The 16,904-nt window shown below is 39.5% G+C and overlaps 1 protein-coding gene across 1 annotated transcript in view; it reads left to right on the forward strand.

Moving 5' to 3' along the window:
- LOC109052641 (CXADR-like membrane protein) overlaps nt 1-9,558 on the forward strand; it is a 31,210-nt gene extending 21,652 nt beyond the window's left edge. Inside the window, exon 3 of the mRNA XM_042749565.1 lies at nt 9,509-9,558. Within this exon, the coding sequence (XP_042605499.1) occupies nt 9,509-9,558 (50 nt within the window). The remainder of the gene's footprint in view (nt 1-9,508) is intronic.
- Nucleotides 9,559-16,904: the final 7,346 nt, after the last annotated feature.

Consider the following 16,904-nt stretch of genomic DNA (forward strand, 5'->3'; position numbering starts at 1 on the left):
CAGTAACTTCGTTGTAGGACGGCTGGTGATGTAGGCAGTGACAGTCTCCGAGTACTCCTGGAGGTCAGTGGTGTTATTGTAAATGGCAGCCTGCTTAAACATATTCCAGTCAGTTGTATCAAAGCAGTCTTGAAAATGGATCTGTTTCTACGAACTGGTTTGGCGACTTTATGGCCGGTCTCTGTGGCTGCGGGCATTAGCATGACAGTGATGTGGTCTGAGGCACCAAAGGTGGGGAGGGAGGGCGCTTTGTAGCTCCTCTCTGTGTGGTGTAAACAAAGTCTAAAATGTTATTATCATTTGTTAGAAAGTTAATGTGTTGGTGTATTTTTGGAAACACACTCTTTAAGTCAGCATGGTTGAAATCCCCAGCTATGATGAGAAAAGCATCGGGGTCTGCTGTCTGCTGCTCACTGATGTGCTGGTACAGTTCATTTAGTGCATCGTTCCTGTTGCTGTTGTTGTTGTTCGGGGGAATGTAAACCAAAACGAGCAGTATGGCAGTATATTCCCTTGGCAGATAGAATGGCCAGCACTTAATAATCAAAAACTCCACCAGGGGTGAGCAGTGTTTGCAGATCACAACAGCATCGCGGCACCACGCGTCATTGATGTAAACACAAAGCCCGCCGCCGCGGGTTTTTCCTCCCACGACGAGAGCTCTGTCTGCTCGATAGCACGTCAGTTGGTCGAGCTGAATGGCGCAGTCCAGAGCGGCTGTTGCTGAACCATGTTTCCGTGAATACAAAAACACAACAGTCTCTTACAGTCCTTTGAGTTGAGCGTAGTAATCGGGATGAAGTCAGTTTATTGTCCAAAACGTCGTTAGCCAGTGCGATGGTGGGGATAGATGGCTTGTGGGTTAGCGTTAGCCTGCCCGGATACCTCAGCGCTTACCCCTCTTCTGCTTCCTCTCACGCGCTTGTAAGCCTGCGCAATGGATGAAGATGCAGCAGTGGGGGGTGTGATGATGTAGGCCTCGGGCAGTCAAGATCTGCATAGCTGTTCAGCGTGCGCAGTTTAACTCTAAAAAATGCACCTCTGCCGACATCCAGCAGAAACTCCGCGACTGTATCTTGGCAGCTTAAGGGCAGATAGGCGATGGCGGCGTACAAAAAACCTGCGACTCACAAGACAAAAAACCGCGAAAACACCCATTCTGTCGGGACACAGAAAGCCGCTAAGCTTGTGAGCTGGCGCCGCCATCTTGAGTACATCTTGAGTATATAATGAACAACAAGTGTCTACTTAATAGAAAGTAAATATTTTCAATGCTGTATTTTCTACACATTATTAGAGTAGGCTACTGTTACATGTTAATCCTTAAAAGAAATATAAAAGCATTCAGTTAAATAAAATAATTATGATATTTCTTTTCTTTAGAAAGCAGAATGGAAAATGAACAATATGAATGAATGATAATATATCCCCCCACCCCCTTTTTTAAGTTAAGAACTTTCCCGTAAATGCCAGTTTGAAAACCCTGATCCGAATTAAACATCAAGAAAAAGTCAACAAAATAAATGTAAAAACAGTCGTGTGTTCATGACTTCAGCAGGTTTAGAGCTGTGTAGCTGCTGCTGGATTGGTTGAACTGAATATTTTTACACAGTTTGGAAAAGCTGAACAAAAATGAACCAAAATGAAGAAAGCCATTCCACTTGTCAGCAAGAACCCTCATTCCTATCAAGACAGAAATAAATTTTACTGATAATAATAATAATAATAATAATAATAATAATAATAATAATAATTCCTTACATTTATATAACGCTTTTCTAGGCACTCAAAGCGCTTTACATTGTCAGGGGGTATCTCCTCATCCACCACCAGTATGCAGCATCCACCTGGATGATGCGACGGCTTAGCTCCATAGTGCGCGCCAGAACGCCCACCACACACCGGCTTACTGGTGGAGAGGAGACAGAGTGATGAAGCCAATCAGCTGGATATGGGGATTGTTAGGGAGGCCATGATGGTCAGAGGCCAATGGGCTTAATTTAGCCAGGATGCCGAGGTCACACCTCTACTCTTTTCGAAAGACATCCTGGGATTTTTAATGACCACAGAAAATCAGGACCTTGGTTTAATGTCTCATCCGAAGGATGGTGCTTGTTGACAGTATAGTGTCCCCATCACTACACTGGGGTGCTAGGATAAGGATGGATTCACAGTTTTTTAAGAGTAAACAGTCCCGATGATGTTCTGTAACTTGTGTCTGCTGTAGATCAGTGTTGAGTTGTGATTGTTCTGCTGACCTTCTGATTCCAACAAATTTACAACCTGTCCTCCAACTAATACGCTCGTCTAGGTCATTTGTCCAAATCCCTGAAATACGACCCATCAGAGCGTATACTACAATTGCGCCCCTATCGGCAAAAGGTCGTTTTTCATATTAATGTTTTGTACTCTTTTATTTGCACTGTGATTTGCGTTTAGTTGTAGCTCAGTTGGTAGATTATTGCGTTATACCTTGATATGCAATCATGCTATCATGGGTTCGATCCCAGAGAGCGGACGTCCACATAAAATGTATATGCTCAATAAATCATAATTTAGCATGATTTCTGTGAGGGGTTGGGTTTAGGGGGGTGGGCTTAGGTGTGGTCATTCGAACTAATAAGCCACCTAGTAAAATATATAATTTTAATTACTGTGAGATCGGTGTAAAAAGTCCACACATTGCATTTAAATAAACGTGCATTTTGATTGGTAAATCAAAAATCAAATTCACTGAAGATGAATCTAATGACGTTATACGTCATTTCATGACGACAGACGCAACGCCTTACTGTCATTATTTTTATATGCCAGCTAGAGGCAAAGCTTAACTTTAAAAGCGTAAATATAGGTAAGTAATAAGGTTTTAACACAAAACAACCCATATAAACATAACATTTTATTAGGACACACTACAAACAAAACATTTAAAAATCCAAAAAATAAATTTATAATACACAGTCGTGGCCAAAAGTTTTGAGAATTACATAAATATTAGCTTTCAAAAAGTTTGCTGCTAAACTGCTTTTAGATCTTTGATTCAGTTGTTTCTGTGATGTACTGAAATATAATTACAAGCACTTCATACGTTTCAAAAGCCTTTTATAGACAATTACATGACATTTATGCAAAGAGTCAGTATTTGCAGTGTTGGTCCTTCTTTTCAGGACCTCTGCAATTCGACTGGGCATGCTCTCAATCAACTTCTGGGCCAAATCCTGACTGATAGCAACCCATTCTTTCATAATAACTTCTTGGAGTTTGCCAGAATTAGTGGGTTTTGTTTGTCCACCCGCCTTTTGAGGATTGACCACAAGTTCTCAATGGGATTAAGATCTGGGAGTTTCCAGGCCATGGACCCAAAAATTTCAACATTCTGGTCCCCGAGCCACTTAGTTATCACTTTGCCTTATGGCACGGTGCACATTGTGCTGGAAAATGCATTGTTCTTCACCAAACTGTTGTTGGGTTGTTGGAAGAAGTTGCTGTTGAGGGTGTTTTGGTACCATTCTTTATTCATGGCTGTGTTTTTGGGCAGAATTGTGAGTGAGCCCACTCCTTGGATGAGAAGCAACCCCACACATGAATGGTGTCAGGATGCTTTACTGTTGGCATGACACAGGACTGATGGTCGCGCTTCACCTTTTCTTCTCCGACAAGCCTTTTTCCAGATGCCCCAAACAATCGGAAAGGGGCTTCATCGATGAATATGACTTTGCCCCAGTCCTCAGCAGTCCATTCACTATACTTTCTGCAGAAGATCAATCTGTCCCTGATGTTTTTTTTTTGAGAGAAGTGGCTTCTTTGCTGCCCTTCTTGACACCAGGCCATCTTCCAAAAGTCTTCGCCTCACTGTGCGTGCAGATGCGCCACACCTGCTGCTGCCATTCCTGAGCAAGCTCTGCACTGGTGGCACTCGATCCCACAGCTGAATCCTCTTTAGGAGAGCGATCCTGGCGCTTGCTGGACTTTCTTGGACGCCCTGAAGCCTTCTTTACAAGAATTGAACCTCTTACCTTGAAGTTCTTGATGAACCTATAAATTGTTGATTTAGGTGCAATCTTAGTAGCCACAATATCCTTGCCTGTGAAGCCATTTTTATGCACTGCAATGATGGCTGCACGCATTTCTTTGCAGGTCACCATGGTTAACAATGGAAGAACAATGATTTCAAGCATCACCCTCCTTTTAACATGTCAAGTCTGCCATTCTAACCCAATCAGCCTGACATAATGATCTCCAGCCTTGTGCTCGTCAACATTCTCACCTGAGTTAACAAGATGATTACTGAAATGATCTCAGCAGGTCCTTTAATGACAGCAATGAAATGCAGTGGAAAGCTTTTTTGGGATTAAGTTAATTTTCATGGCAAAGAAGGACTATGCAATTCATCTGATCACTCTTCATAACATTCTGAGTATATGCAAATTGCTATTATAAAAAACTTAAGCAGCAACTTTTCCCTAAAAATTAACTCACCAAAAGCCAAAAAATAAATTTATAATACAAATATTTTTACAGATGGCTAAAAATTAACTCACCAATCAGTACAATGATCAGAAGTCCGTTCATCAGACCTGATATGATAATAATAAACTTCCACTGTGTCTGATTCTGCTTGGTATGTTCAGTCACTGTATGATTGTAACACTCAGTTAACACAGTTAGAGGACTTGGTTCTGAAATAAAATTGTCCACAGTCTGTTACTGTAAAAAGTTACTGGCTACAGGTTTATAGCACGTAAGATAATTATAATATATTATGGAATAATTGTTTTTCATGAGTATTTTAAAAAAATGTAAATATAGTTAATGACTAGTATATGTATGCAAGCAGTGATCATCAACATGTCTTGATCACTGAAGAAGTAATGAACTCACCAGTGAAGTATATTCTGATGCTGTTGCTGAATTTTGGAGGTGTTTCTGTGTGTCACAGTCATGAAACTTCTAATAATTCATCAGCAGTCACATTATTAATAACCAGACGATGTTTTAAACTGCAATGAATATTTCTTTCTGAATATTTTATTATGGTAAAAAGGTAATGTTGAGAATGACTGTAGAATAACTGTTGGAGGATCTGCTGTTTTCAGTAAAATCCAATAAACCTAATTTTCATCAAGATCACAGTTTATGATCACATTTGATCCCAGATCAGTTAATAGATCTGACACTGCATACTGACAACAGATTAATACATCTATAAGATAAAAAATAAATAACCCCATGTGTCATGCATAGCATAAAACTATAATTTTAATAGTTATAAAGCACGTAAATATAGTGATATCATGTAAAAAACTCACAGAGCTGAAGCTGAATGATCTTCATCTTGTTGTTGCTTAAGACACTTAAGTATGAAATCTGCTTCCCTCCAAACACTGAAGATGAATCTACTGCAGCTCTAAAGCAAAAAAAAAAAAAAAAAAACAGGAAGACAAAAAAAAAAAAAAAAAAAAAAAAAAAACAACTTCCCACATCAAGAGGAAGCCAAAGTCAAATCTGCTCTGTTCTCAACACTTAATTCCCCCTCGCCATCATAATTCTATTAAGTTTAACATGTTTGATGTTTCTCAAATATTTGGTATATTTCTCAGATTATGTGTAAAATTATCAAATTCTCATCTATTCAGGACACTCATGTTGTGTGTGTTTGAAGGCTGGTATCTGGATCCTGACACTCTTGGTTGGTTTGGTTTCAGTTTAATGTCAGGTTTTTGTCTTTTGTTGTGAGCACATGGTTCAGTTTTGACGCACCTGTGCCCACTGGAGGCAGTGGACAGGGGTTTCATGGGCACTCTGACCTGTTTGTGGCTATGCAGCAAACTGTGATTCACTGTGTTGTGATACCTTTCTATCATTGACAGCATTGTATTTTTCAGCAGCTAGCGAATCTGTGTGATCAGATCAGATAGGCTAGATGGGCTTTGATTTTCTAGCTAAGACTCATCGTTTTGATGTTCTGATCCATTTTTCTAGTCATCACTATTTGTTTCTAAGTCCTTCAGATCTTTTTGCATGCCCATTTTACCTCGATCCAACACATGAAATTCAAGAACTGACTACCAGACGAAGTTATGGGAATTATACGAAGGCTGTTTAATAAGATATGGAGAGAAGGCAAATTGTCTCATAATTGGAAAAGTGCTTTGATATTTCCTTTTAGTAAGCCAGATAAAAACCCAGACAATGCAGGGAATTACAGGCCTATACCGTTACTATCTCACCTGTGTAAATGGATGGAAAAGGTAACAGTTCATAGACTGTCATATTAGTTAGTACAGATTGATTAGTGCTCAACAAAGGGGTTTTCGTAAAGGTAGATCTATAATAGAGGCCCTTGTGAAAGTCAGTAATGAAGCTGAAAAAACAATTACAAACCCGATTCCAAAATGACACTACACAAAACAAAATAAAAAAAAAAAAGGAATGGAATAATTTACAAATCTCATACACATATTTCATTCACAATAGAATATAGATAAAATATCAAATGTTGAAAGTGAGATATTTTGAAATGTCATGCCAAATATTGGCTCATTTTGGATTTCATGAAAGCTACACATTCCAAAAAAGTTGGGACAGGTAGCAATAAGAGGCCAGAAAAGTAAAATGTACATATAAGGAACAGCTGGAGGACCAATTTGCAACTTATTAGGTCAATCGGCAACATGATTGGGTATAAAAAGAGCCTCTCAGAGTGGCAGTGTCTCTCAGAAGTCAAGATGGGCAGAGGATCACCAATTCCCCCAATGCTGCAGCGAAAAATAGTGGAGCAATATCAGAAAGGAGTTTCTCAGAGAAAAATTGGGGTATGAATGGGTGGAGATAAACAGTCATTACTGTATATACACAGGGCCTTAATACAATCATGTTTTGACTGTACTGTAGGTGTATTGCATATGTAGCAGCAGCTAAGAGTGTCCTGGAAAAACTACACAGAATACAGTTCAGAGCTCTTAGACTTAGTGTTGGTGCTAATAAAACATCTCCTATTAATGCGTTACTTGTAGAAACTAAAAAACTACCATTATACTTAAGACGAGTAAAGCTGTCACTAAAATGCTGGGTTAAGTTAAAAGGATCTGGGAAAGAACATCCTGCTGCAGAGGTCTTATGTGATTGCTGGGACTATTCACAAGAATGAAAAGGTAAAGGATTCGGCTGGAATATTTATACAGTAGTGAAAGATTATGGTTTAAAGAGACATAGACCCCTGGAAGAAATAGCATAGGACCCCTGGAAGAAAGACCTCAAAGAATTATGATATATTCTGATTCTGTTGCAGCACTCAATAGTTTGAATTCAATGGAAACAAGAGATGATTTATTCAAAGAGATATCCATAATAATGCTATGTATAGAGAGAATTGGAATTAGTGTACGGGGTTCCAGCTCAAAATAGCGTAGAGGACAATGAGATGGCTGATTTGATTGCAAAGAATGTACTGAAACTAAAGGACGAGAAAATAAGGAAAGTCCCCTTTGGTAAAGGTGAGGCCAGATCATTAGTTAATATAGCAGTGAGGGAATCATGGCAGAAAAAGTGGGACACAGATAACAAAGGGCTAACAATATTATAAAATTCAGAAATTGATTAATGTCAAGGTTTTTAAAGGGAAATGCAGAAGAGAATAAGTTATTATATTAAGATTTAGACTTGGACGTACTGGTTTAAAAGGAACCTTGTTTCTATTGGGAAAATGTCTTAAAGATACAGGGTTAGCGCACAGTATATAGATTTATTTTATTTTATTTTTTTCATGTAAAGTACATGAAGCCTTAAAGTGTCACACCCTGGTACAGTAGGTGGCGGTATGCACCTGAACACGTTGGTTTTGACATGCCGTTAAAACCACTAAGTAAGAGAGAGAGAGAGAGAGAGAGAGAGAGAGAGAGAGAGAGAGAGATTTGCTTGATTTGAGCCTTAACCCTTTGATGCACAACATGGGTCTAAAGTGACCCGACTGAATTTATATTTTCTGTATCTTTGCAAGAAATGAATTTCATCATTCAGTATTCCAGGAATTCCTCAATTAGGCTAACTTGTTTTTTTTTTTCTTTATCATCGCAAATCCTTATTTTAATTTTTCCTTTCTTATAAACAATTTTGTATCACTACCCCTCTAATGCAAAAATGGGCCTAAAATGACCCATATTCATTCCCTATGTTATTTCAATCATGGTTGAGTGTTTCTTTGCTCAATCTTTGAATGAAATGCATTTTATCATTTATTATTCCAGGTATTCATTAAATCTTGGTTTTGATTTCCACAAATGTTTATTTTACCTTTTTACTTTATAAACAAACAGAGTTTTTGTATTTCTACATCAATTTTACACACATATTTTTTAAACCTTTGATATTTGCTAATTATTTGCAAGTATGAACATATTAACTATAGAAAACTATTCAGCTGCCCCACATTTCACAACTCAACATGGCTGCTTTTGTATATTTGATGCATGTAAGTCTTATTTTATAATTTATTACCAGAGAAAATATTTGATAAATTGTGAAAGATATTTGGATATAATATTTGAATGCTAGGCTAAATTTTTCTTGACCTTGAAATCCATTATTAGTGAGAAAGAGAAACCAATACTATTAGCTGTATCATCGCTGTCAGGTGAAAACCTTGTATCTTCATAGTTCCTAAGTTTTATTTGTTGCCATAAGTGTCTGTTAGTGTTCCTGAAAAGTAACAGTTTTGCACATACAAGGTTTCTATCTGACAGTGATGATATATTATAAGTATATAAGTAGACCCTTAGTTTCCTGGCCAAATATGCCCATTGGCCTCTGATCATCATGACCTCCTAACCATTCCCATATGTACTGGCTTCATCACTCTGTCTCCTCTCCAGCACTAAGCTGGTGTGTGGTGGGTGTTCTGGCACACTAAGGCTGCCGTCGAATCATGCAGGTGCTACAGACTGGTGGTGGATGAGGAGACCCCCACACACAATGTAAAGTGCTTTGAGTGCTTAGGAAAGTGCATTATAAATGTAATGAATTATGATTGTTATTATTTATTAATTATAAATAATAATAGTATATATTTGAACAACTGTTTGATGTGCATTTGAAAATATTTGTGTGCTTTTGATTTTCTTTATCCAGAGTCTCCATATGGCTGTTCTTAGTTATTCTAGATGAATGGCTGAAATGGTTGTAGAGATGCTACAAAAAGAACAGGATGAGGAAGATCGGGCAATTCTTAGTCCTGATTCAGAGTCTGAAGTAAATTATCCTAATCACATAAACTATACTAAACAGGAAAAATCACCAGTCTGGAGTTGTTGGTGTAAATCCAGCTGTCCAAGATGAAGAAGACTCATTTCATGACACTGAAGACTTTTCTGATGAGTCATCTAAAAGGAAACTCCAATAGATCCATACAAATAGATTGAGTAAAAATGGTTCACATCTACTCATGTAAGAGGAGAACACGGAGGTGGCCCATGGCGCTGTGACACAATGTGCTGGTTGTTGCCACCCTCAGTGCCTACACCACGGGCAACTAATGTTGGTCCTGGAGAGCCACAGTCCTGAGAGTTCAGTTCCAACCCTAATAAAACACACCTGAACAAGCTAATCAGCACGATGAACAGGTACGTTTGATTAATTCTGACTGAAATGATGTTTGGAGAGTGGTTCTCTGTGTATTGCTTGACTTTAGCCTTATAATAGATTGTGCATTAATAAAGGATCGATTGTGTATTAAGGGTCGGTTGTGCATTAAGGGTTGGTTCTGCATTAAGGGTCGATTGTGCATTAAGGGCTGGTTGTGCATTAAGGGTCGGATGTGCATTAAGGGCTGGTCGTGCATTAAGTGTCGGTTGTGTATTAAGTGTCAATTGTGTAGTATGTGTCGGTTGTGCATTAAGGGCTGGTTGTGCATTTAGGGTCGATTGTGCATTAAGGGCTGGTCGTGCATTAAGTGTCGATTGTGTATTAATTGTCAATTTTGTATTATGTGTCAGTTGTGCATTAAGGGTCGGTTGTGTATTAAGGGTCGATTGTGCATTAAGTGTCGGTCGTGTATTAAGTGTCAATTATGTATTAAGTGTCGGTTGTGTACTAAGGGTTGGATGTGCATTAAGGTTCGTTTGTGCATTAAGGGTCAATTGTGCATTAAGGGTCGATTGTTGCATTAAGGGTCAGTTGGGCAATGGGGCCAACTGTGTATTAAGGGTCGGTTGTGTATTAAAGGCCGGTTAAGTATTAAGTGTCAGTTGTGTATTAAGGGTCAGTTGTGCATTAAGGGCTGGTTGTGTATTAAGGGTCAATTGTGCATTAAGGGTCGATTGTGTATTAAGGGTCGTTTGTACTATTCATTATTGTGCATTTAGGTCGATTTGTCGCTCCAAACCCGTCGGAGACCTCCGCTCATCTTCGAACACAGCAAAGATATTTTAGATTTAGTCCGAGAGCTTTCTGTCCCTCCATTGAGAATGTATGTACGGTATACTGTCCACGCCCAGAAAGGTAATAAAAACATCTTCAAAGTAGTCCATGTGACATCAGAGGGTCCGCGAATTTTTTGAAGCATCGAAAAATACATTTTGGTCCAAAAATATCAAAACTACGACTTTATTCAGCATTGACTTCTCTCCCGGTCTGTTATGAGCGCCGCTCACAACACTGCAGTTTAGTGATATCCGGTTCAGCGAACTAATCACTCGATGTAACCGATCTTCTTGAACCAGTTCACCAAATCGAACTGAATCGCTTTTGAAACGGTTCGGCGTCTCCAATAAGCATTAATCCACAAAATGACTTAAGCTGTTAACTTTTTTTAACATGGCTGACACTCCCTCTGAGTTCAAATAAACCAATATCCCGAGTAATTCATTTACTCAAACAGTACACTGACTGAACTGCTGTGACGAGAGAACTGAAGATGAACACCGAAGCCAGATAACGAACGAAACATTGACTCGTTCTCGAGTCAAGACCGCTTTCTGGTCGGACGCCCGTGCCGGTGTCGAGAACCGAGACTGATGATACTGCGCATGCGTGATCATACGACACACAGGCGCTGAACCGAAACTGGTTCTTGTGGTTATTGGATTCGCACCGATTTCTGTGCTAATGTTATGACGCGGGGACCGAAGGCTTCATTCAAGGGCATCACGGCATGAAGTCATTACGCGAGCCGCAAAAGAAACTGATGAACCGTTTTTCTGCAACCGGTTTTATTGACTCAAACTGTCCTAAAGTAACTGGTTCGCGGAGAAAACAGAAACTCGCCATCAATTCCTGGTGAAATCACGAAAACCGATGCTAACCGGTTCTGTCGACCTCGGGAACGAGTCATAGTTTACGTTGCGTTATCTGGCTCGGATCCATTCTGCTTCAGTCAGTCGGTGTACTGTTTGAGTCAATCGATTCTCTGCCGGGAATATGGTGTTATGATTGAACCTCCGAGTGATTTTCAGTCCATGTTTAAAAAGTTTTAAACATCTTAAGTCATTTTTGTTGATTAATGCCTATTGGTTGTACGCGAACCGTATTCAAACAATTCAGTTTCGGATTTGGTGAACTGGGTTCAAGAAGCACCGGTTACATCGCGTGTATTCGTTCGCGCAACGGATAGTCACTAAACTGCAGATGTTTGAACGCGCTGCATAACAGACCCTGGAGTGATCCAGTGTTGAATAAGAGCGTAGTTTTTTGACAATTTTTGGACCAAAATGTATGTTTCGATGCTTCAAAAATCTAACTGGACCGCTCATGATGTCACATGGACTACTTTTGAAGATGTTTTTTATTACCTTTCTGGACGGGGACAGTATACCGTATATACATTCTCAATGGAGGGACAGAAAGCTCTCGACTAAATCTAAAAATATCTTAAACTGTGTTCAAGATGAACGGAGGTCTTACGGGTTTGGAACGACATGAGGGTGAGTCATTAATGATATAATTTTAATATTTGGGTGAACTAACCCTTTAAGGGTCAGTTGTACATTAAGGGCTGGTTGTGCATTAAGAGTCGATTGTGCATTAAGGGTCGATTGTGTATTAAGGGTCGATTGTGCATTAAGGGCAGGTTGTGCATTAAGTGTCAGTCATGCATTAAGTTTCGGTTGTGTATTAAGTGTCAATTGTGTATTAAATGTCAATTGTGTAGTATGTGTCGGTTGTGTATTAAGGGTCGGTTGTGCATTAAGGGTCAATTGTGCATTAAGGGTCGGTTGTGCATTAAGGGTTGATTGTGCATTAATGGTTGATTGTGTATTAAGGGTTGGTTCTGCATTAAGGGTCGATTGTGCATTAAGGGCTGGTCGTGCATTAAGTGTCGGTTGTGTATTAAGTGTCAATTGTGTAGTATGTGTCGGTTGTGCATTAAGGGCTGGTTGTGCATTAAGGGTTGATTGTGCATTAAGGGCTCATCGTGCATTAAGTGTCGGTTGTGTATTAAGTGTCAGTTGTGTAGTATGTATCGGTTGTGCATTAAGGGTTGATTTTGTATTAAGGGCTGGTTGTGCATTAAGGGTCGATTGTGTATTAAGGGTCAGTCGTGCATTAAGTGTCGGTCGTGTATTAAGTGTCAATTATGTATTAAGTGTCGGTTGTGCATTAAGTGTCGGTCGTGTATTAAGGGTCAGTCGTGCATGAATCGTCCTTGTACATAAAGGGTAAATTATGTATTAAGTGTCGGTTGTGCATTAAGTGTCGGTCGTGTATTAAGTGTCAATTATGTATTAAGGGTCGTTGTGCATTAAGGGTAAATTGTGTATTAAGTGTCTGTTGTGTATTAAGGGTCGGTTGTGCATTAAGGGCTGGTTGTGTATTAAGTGTCAGCTGTGCATTAAGGGTCGGTCATGCATTAAGTGTCGGTTGTGTATTAAGGGTTGGTTGTGTATTAACGGTCGGTTGTGTATTAAGGGTCGGTCATGTATTTAAGGTTGATCGTGTATTAAGGGTCAGTTGTGCATTAAGAGTCGGTTGTGCATTAAGTGTCGGTTGTGCATTAAGGGTCGATTGTGTATTAAAGGACCAATTGTGCATTAAGGGTCGATTGTGCATCAAGGGTCAGTTGTGCATTAACGGTCGATTGTGCATTAAGGGTCAATTGTGCAATGGGGCCAATTGTGTATTAAGGGTCGGTTTTGTATTACAGGTCGGTTATGCATTAAGTGTCAGCTGTGCATTAAGGGTCGTTTGTGCATTAAGTGTCAGTTGTGCAGGGTCAGTTGTGTATTAAGAGTTCAGTTGTGTATTAAGGGTCAGTTGTGTATTAATAGTCGGTTGTGTATTAAGGGTCAGTTGTGTATCAAGGGTCGATTGTATATTAAGGCACTGTTCATGTATTAAGGGTCAATTGTGTATTAAGGGTCGGTTGTGCATTAAGGGGCCAATTGTGTATTAAGGGTCGGTTGTGTATCACGGGTTGATTGTGTATTAAGGCGCTGGTCGTGTATTAAGGGTCAATTGTGTATTAAGGGTTGGTTGTGTATTAAGTGTCGGTTGTGCAGTGTCGGTTGTGCATTAAGGGTTCGGTTGTGCATTAAGGGTCGGTTGTGTATTGCTTATGGTCAGTTCTCTGTTTAATCATTATTGTCAGCCCTATGCTCTTTACTCCTTTAATTTATCCATCCCATACAAAACATAAAAAAAGTATTACACAAATACTAAAGAACAATACTGCAGTTTTTGTTTAGAAAAATGCAGTTTTCTGGACACAAAAATTGCAATAGTGCAGTTTTACTGGAGTACAACTGTGTTTTACCTCAATACATCTGAAGTACTATTGAAATACAACTGCAATAGAACCGCAGTATTACTGCAATACAGCTGAAATAGTACTACAAGCAATAAAACTGCAAGGTACAAAACAACAGTGAATGTCTCAGACAGCAATGCAACAATTAATTATTTTTACTTGTCTTTAAACTTAAATTAAAAGGCTGAAAGTTGGACTAAATGTATTTAGTGTTGATTTACAAATCATGCAATCATGCACATTTCTTCACACAATATTCAGGCAGGTTTAATTTTTTTGAAGAGCTAGAGGGAGTTCAGCTTCCTGACAGCCTGATAAATGAAGCTGTCCTTGAGTCTGCTGGTCCTGGTCCGGAGACTCCGCAGTCTCGTCCCCGATGGCAGCAGACTAAAGAAGCTGTGTGTCGAGTGTGTGGAATCACTTGAAATGCAGAGGGCTTTACGGGTGAGACTCGCTCCATAAATGTCCTGGAGGGAGGGGAGAGAGACACCAATGATCTTCTCAGCTGCTCTCACTATGCGTTGAAGGGTCTTCCGGCAGGACGCGTTGCAGGCACCATACCACACAGTGATGCAGCTAGTCAAGATGCTCTCGATGGTGCCTCTGTAGAAGGTGCACGTGATGGGGGCCGGGGCTCTGGCTCTTCTCAGTTTGCGGAGGAAGTAGAGACACTGCTGTGCTTTCTTAGCCAGTGCTGCTGTGTTGTCAGTTCAGGAGAGGTCCTCTGTGATGTGCACACCTAGGAACTTGGTGCTGATCACTCTGACCATCAACGGTGCGACTGTTGAGAGAGGAGCATGCTGAGTGTGCCTTCTCCTGAAGTCAACAACAATCTCCTTCGTCTTCTCCACATTCAGAGAGAGATTGTTGTCACTGCACCACCCGGCCAGGTGGCTCACCTCGCTCCTGTAGTTTGTCTAATTTCTGTTGCTGATGAGGCCCACTACAGTCGTGTCATCCACAAACTTAATGAAGAGGTTGGAGTTGTGTGACGGTGTGCAGTCGTGTGTCAGCAGAGTGAAGAGGAGGGGGCTCAGCACCAGTGTTGGGCAAGTTACTCTGAAAATGTAATCAAATTACTGATTACTGATTACTCCTTTCAAAAGTAATTGGTTACATTACTAGTTACGTTACTTTTTTTCTCCATGAAATTTATGAAATCCCAGCATTCACGCTCCCAATAAATATTTGTTATTAAAGCATCAACATTTACAGAACACTGTTAACTAAAGCAAGCGGCTGCCAAGCGCAGCATGGTTTGGCTTGGCAGAATGCACTGCCATCATCGCACCACAAATCTTCGTTATAACACAATAAATATAGGCATAATGAATCTTTCATAATGTCTACAATTCATGTGTTATAATGAGAGGATTCGTGAGCACGCAAATTTCAGCACTGCATTGCTCAACGCTGCAAACACATGTTATAACCTAAATAGAAACTCTGCATACGCTTGCACCTGTTAATCGTTTATATTAGTTCATGTTGCTTTTGTGCAATAGATAAATAACAATTTATTTGTTTTAGATATTTTATCTTTAGATATTTCTATTTTGCAGGAGTCCGTAAATCATTTTATTCTCCCGCATCCAGCACACATACGAGTGTCTGCTCTCGCCTATCAAATCTTGTCCCGCGCTGTTCTCTGTTGCGTTGGGTCTCAGCGTAGCAGGTCTCTTAATCCACTGGCACTTGACCCATTACGTGTGCTACATCCTTAAAACACTCCATACATTAAAAAACACAACACTCCATCAACAAATAAATACCTCAGCAACTAACAAAAACCTCTAATTACTAAAAAATACAACAATAAATAACAACAATAACAACAAATTAATCAAATTACAGTAACGCATTAGTTTGAGTAACGATGAGACGGCTTCTTCGACTGCTCAGCACACATCCTTGGGGGGCCCCAGTGTTCTGTGTGATGCTGCTAGATGGAGACGGCTTCTTCGGGACTGGAATGATGGTGGTAGCTTTGAAGCATGTGGGAACAACAGCCTGACTAAGCTTGAGATGCCTAAAAATGTTCAGAAGACATCAGTGAGTTCCACTGGCACAGCCCCTTCAGCACACGCCCCAGGATTGTTTTCTCTCCGCGGTGTTGATCCTGATGAAGGATCTCTCACGCCTGTCCGGGTCAGCATCATCACCCTGGTCACCGGAAGGAGGTAGAGTCTTTCTGTGCAGCGTGGTGCTGCCTTTAAAAACACACACACACACACACACACACACTATAAACATACCTAATGCAGAAAACACACACACACACACACACACATATATATATATATATAAACATACCTAATGCAGAAAAACCACCTCTTTTTCCGAATTGCGTAGATGACCGGGGCGCCTACAGGATTTCTTCCAAGGGTACACACAACAAATTTTTTTTTTTATGGGGGACCAAATGATGAGTGAGAGCATAATGAATGTGTCACACATTTTAAACTCAACAAATTGGTAAAATGCATATATCAAGAGCATGCTCACAGATGAAAAAAGAGAACAAAACAGCGTTGATGCTTGAATGAAGTGGATAGAGCCCTGCACAGGCTTCAAACATAGTGCCCTAGCCAGCCCCCCCCTCTCCAAAAAGCTAGCTATTAATATATTTCAGTTTTGTAAATAAATTAAAATTTATTATATAATGTAAAGTTTTTCTTTTTTATTTTTTTTTATAAAGTTAATTTAGAATTTTTTTTATAGTTAATTTTAGAAAACGCTTAAAGCAATGTAAGCAGTCGTGGCCCACAAACAGTGGAACAACTTAAACTATGCAGTCATTTTTGCTCATAAAGGTAAGAGTAATACATCATTCTAAACTATAAAGGGTCTAGTTTTACACAATATCAACAAAAAAATCCACAAAAATAAAATAAATAAAACAAAAAAAATAAAACAAATCACAACATCAGCTCTTCACAATGATGAACCTAAACTCAGCGAATTGCCTCTGCTTAATTGCCATTGTACAGACATGATAATATATATATATATATATATATATATATATATATACATATACACGGAGTATTCCAGACCCCTTAAATTTTTTCACTCTTTGTTATATATTGCATAATTTGCTAAAAATCATTTAGGGTTCATTTTTTTTTTTCCTCATTATGTACACACACAGCACCCCATATGATTA

The sequence above is a fragment of the Cyprinus carpio genome, chromosome B22 (assembly GCF_018340385.1).
Source record: "Cyprinus carpio isolate SPL01 chromosome B22, ASM1834038v1, whole genome shotgun sequence".
Taxonomy (NCBI): Eukaryota; Metazoa; Chordata; class Actinopteri; order Cypriniformes; family Cyprinidae; genus Cyprinus; species Cyprinus carpio.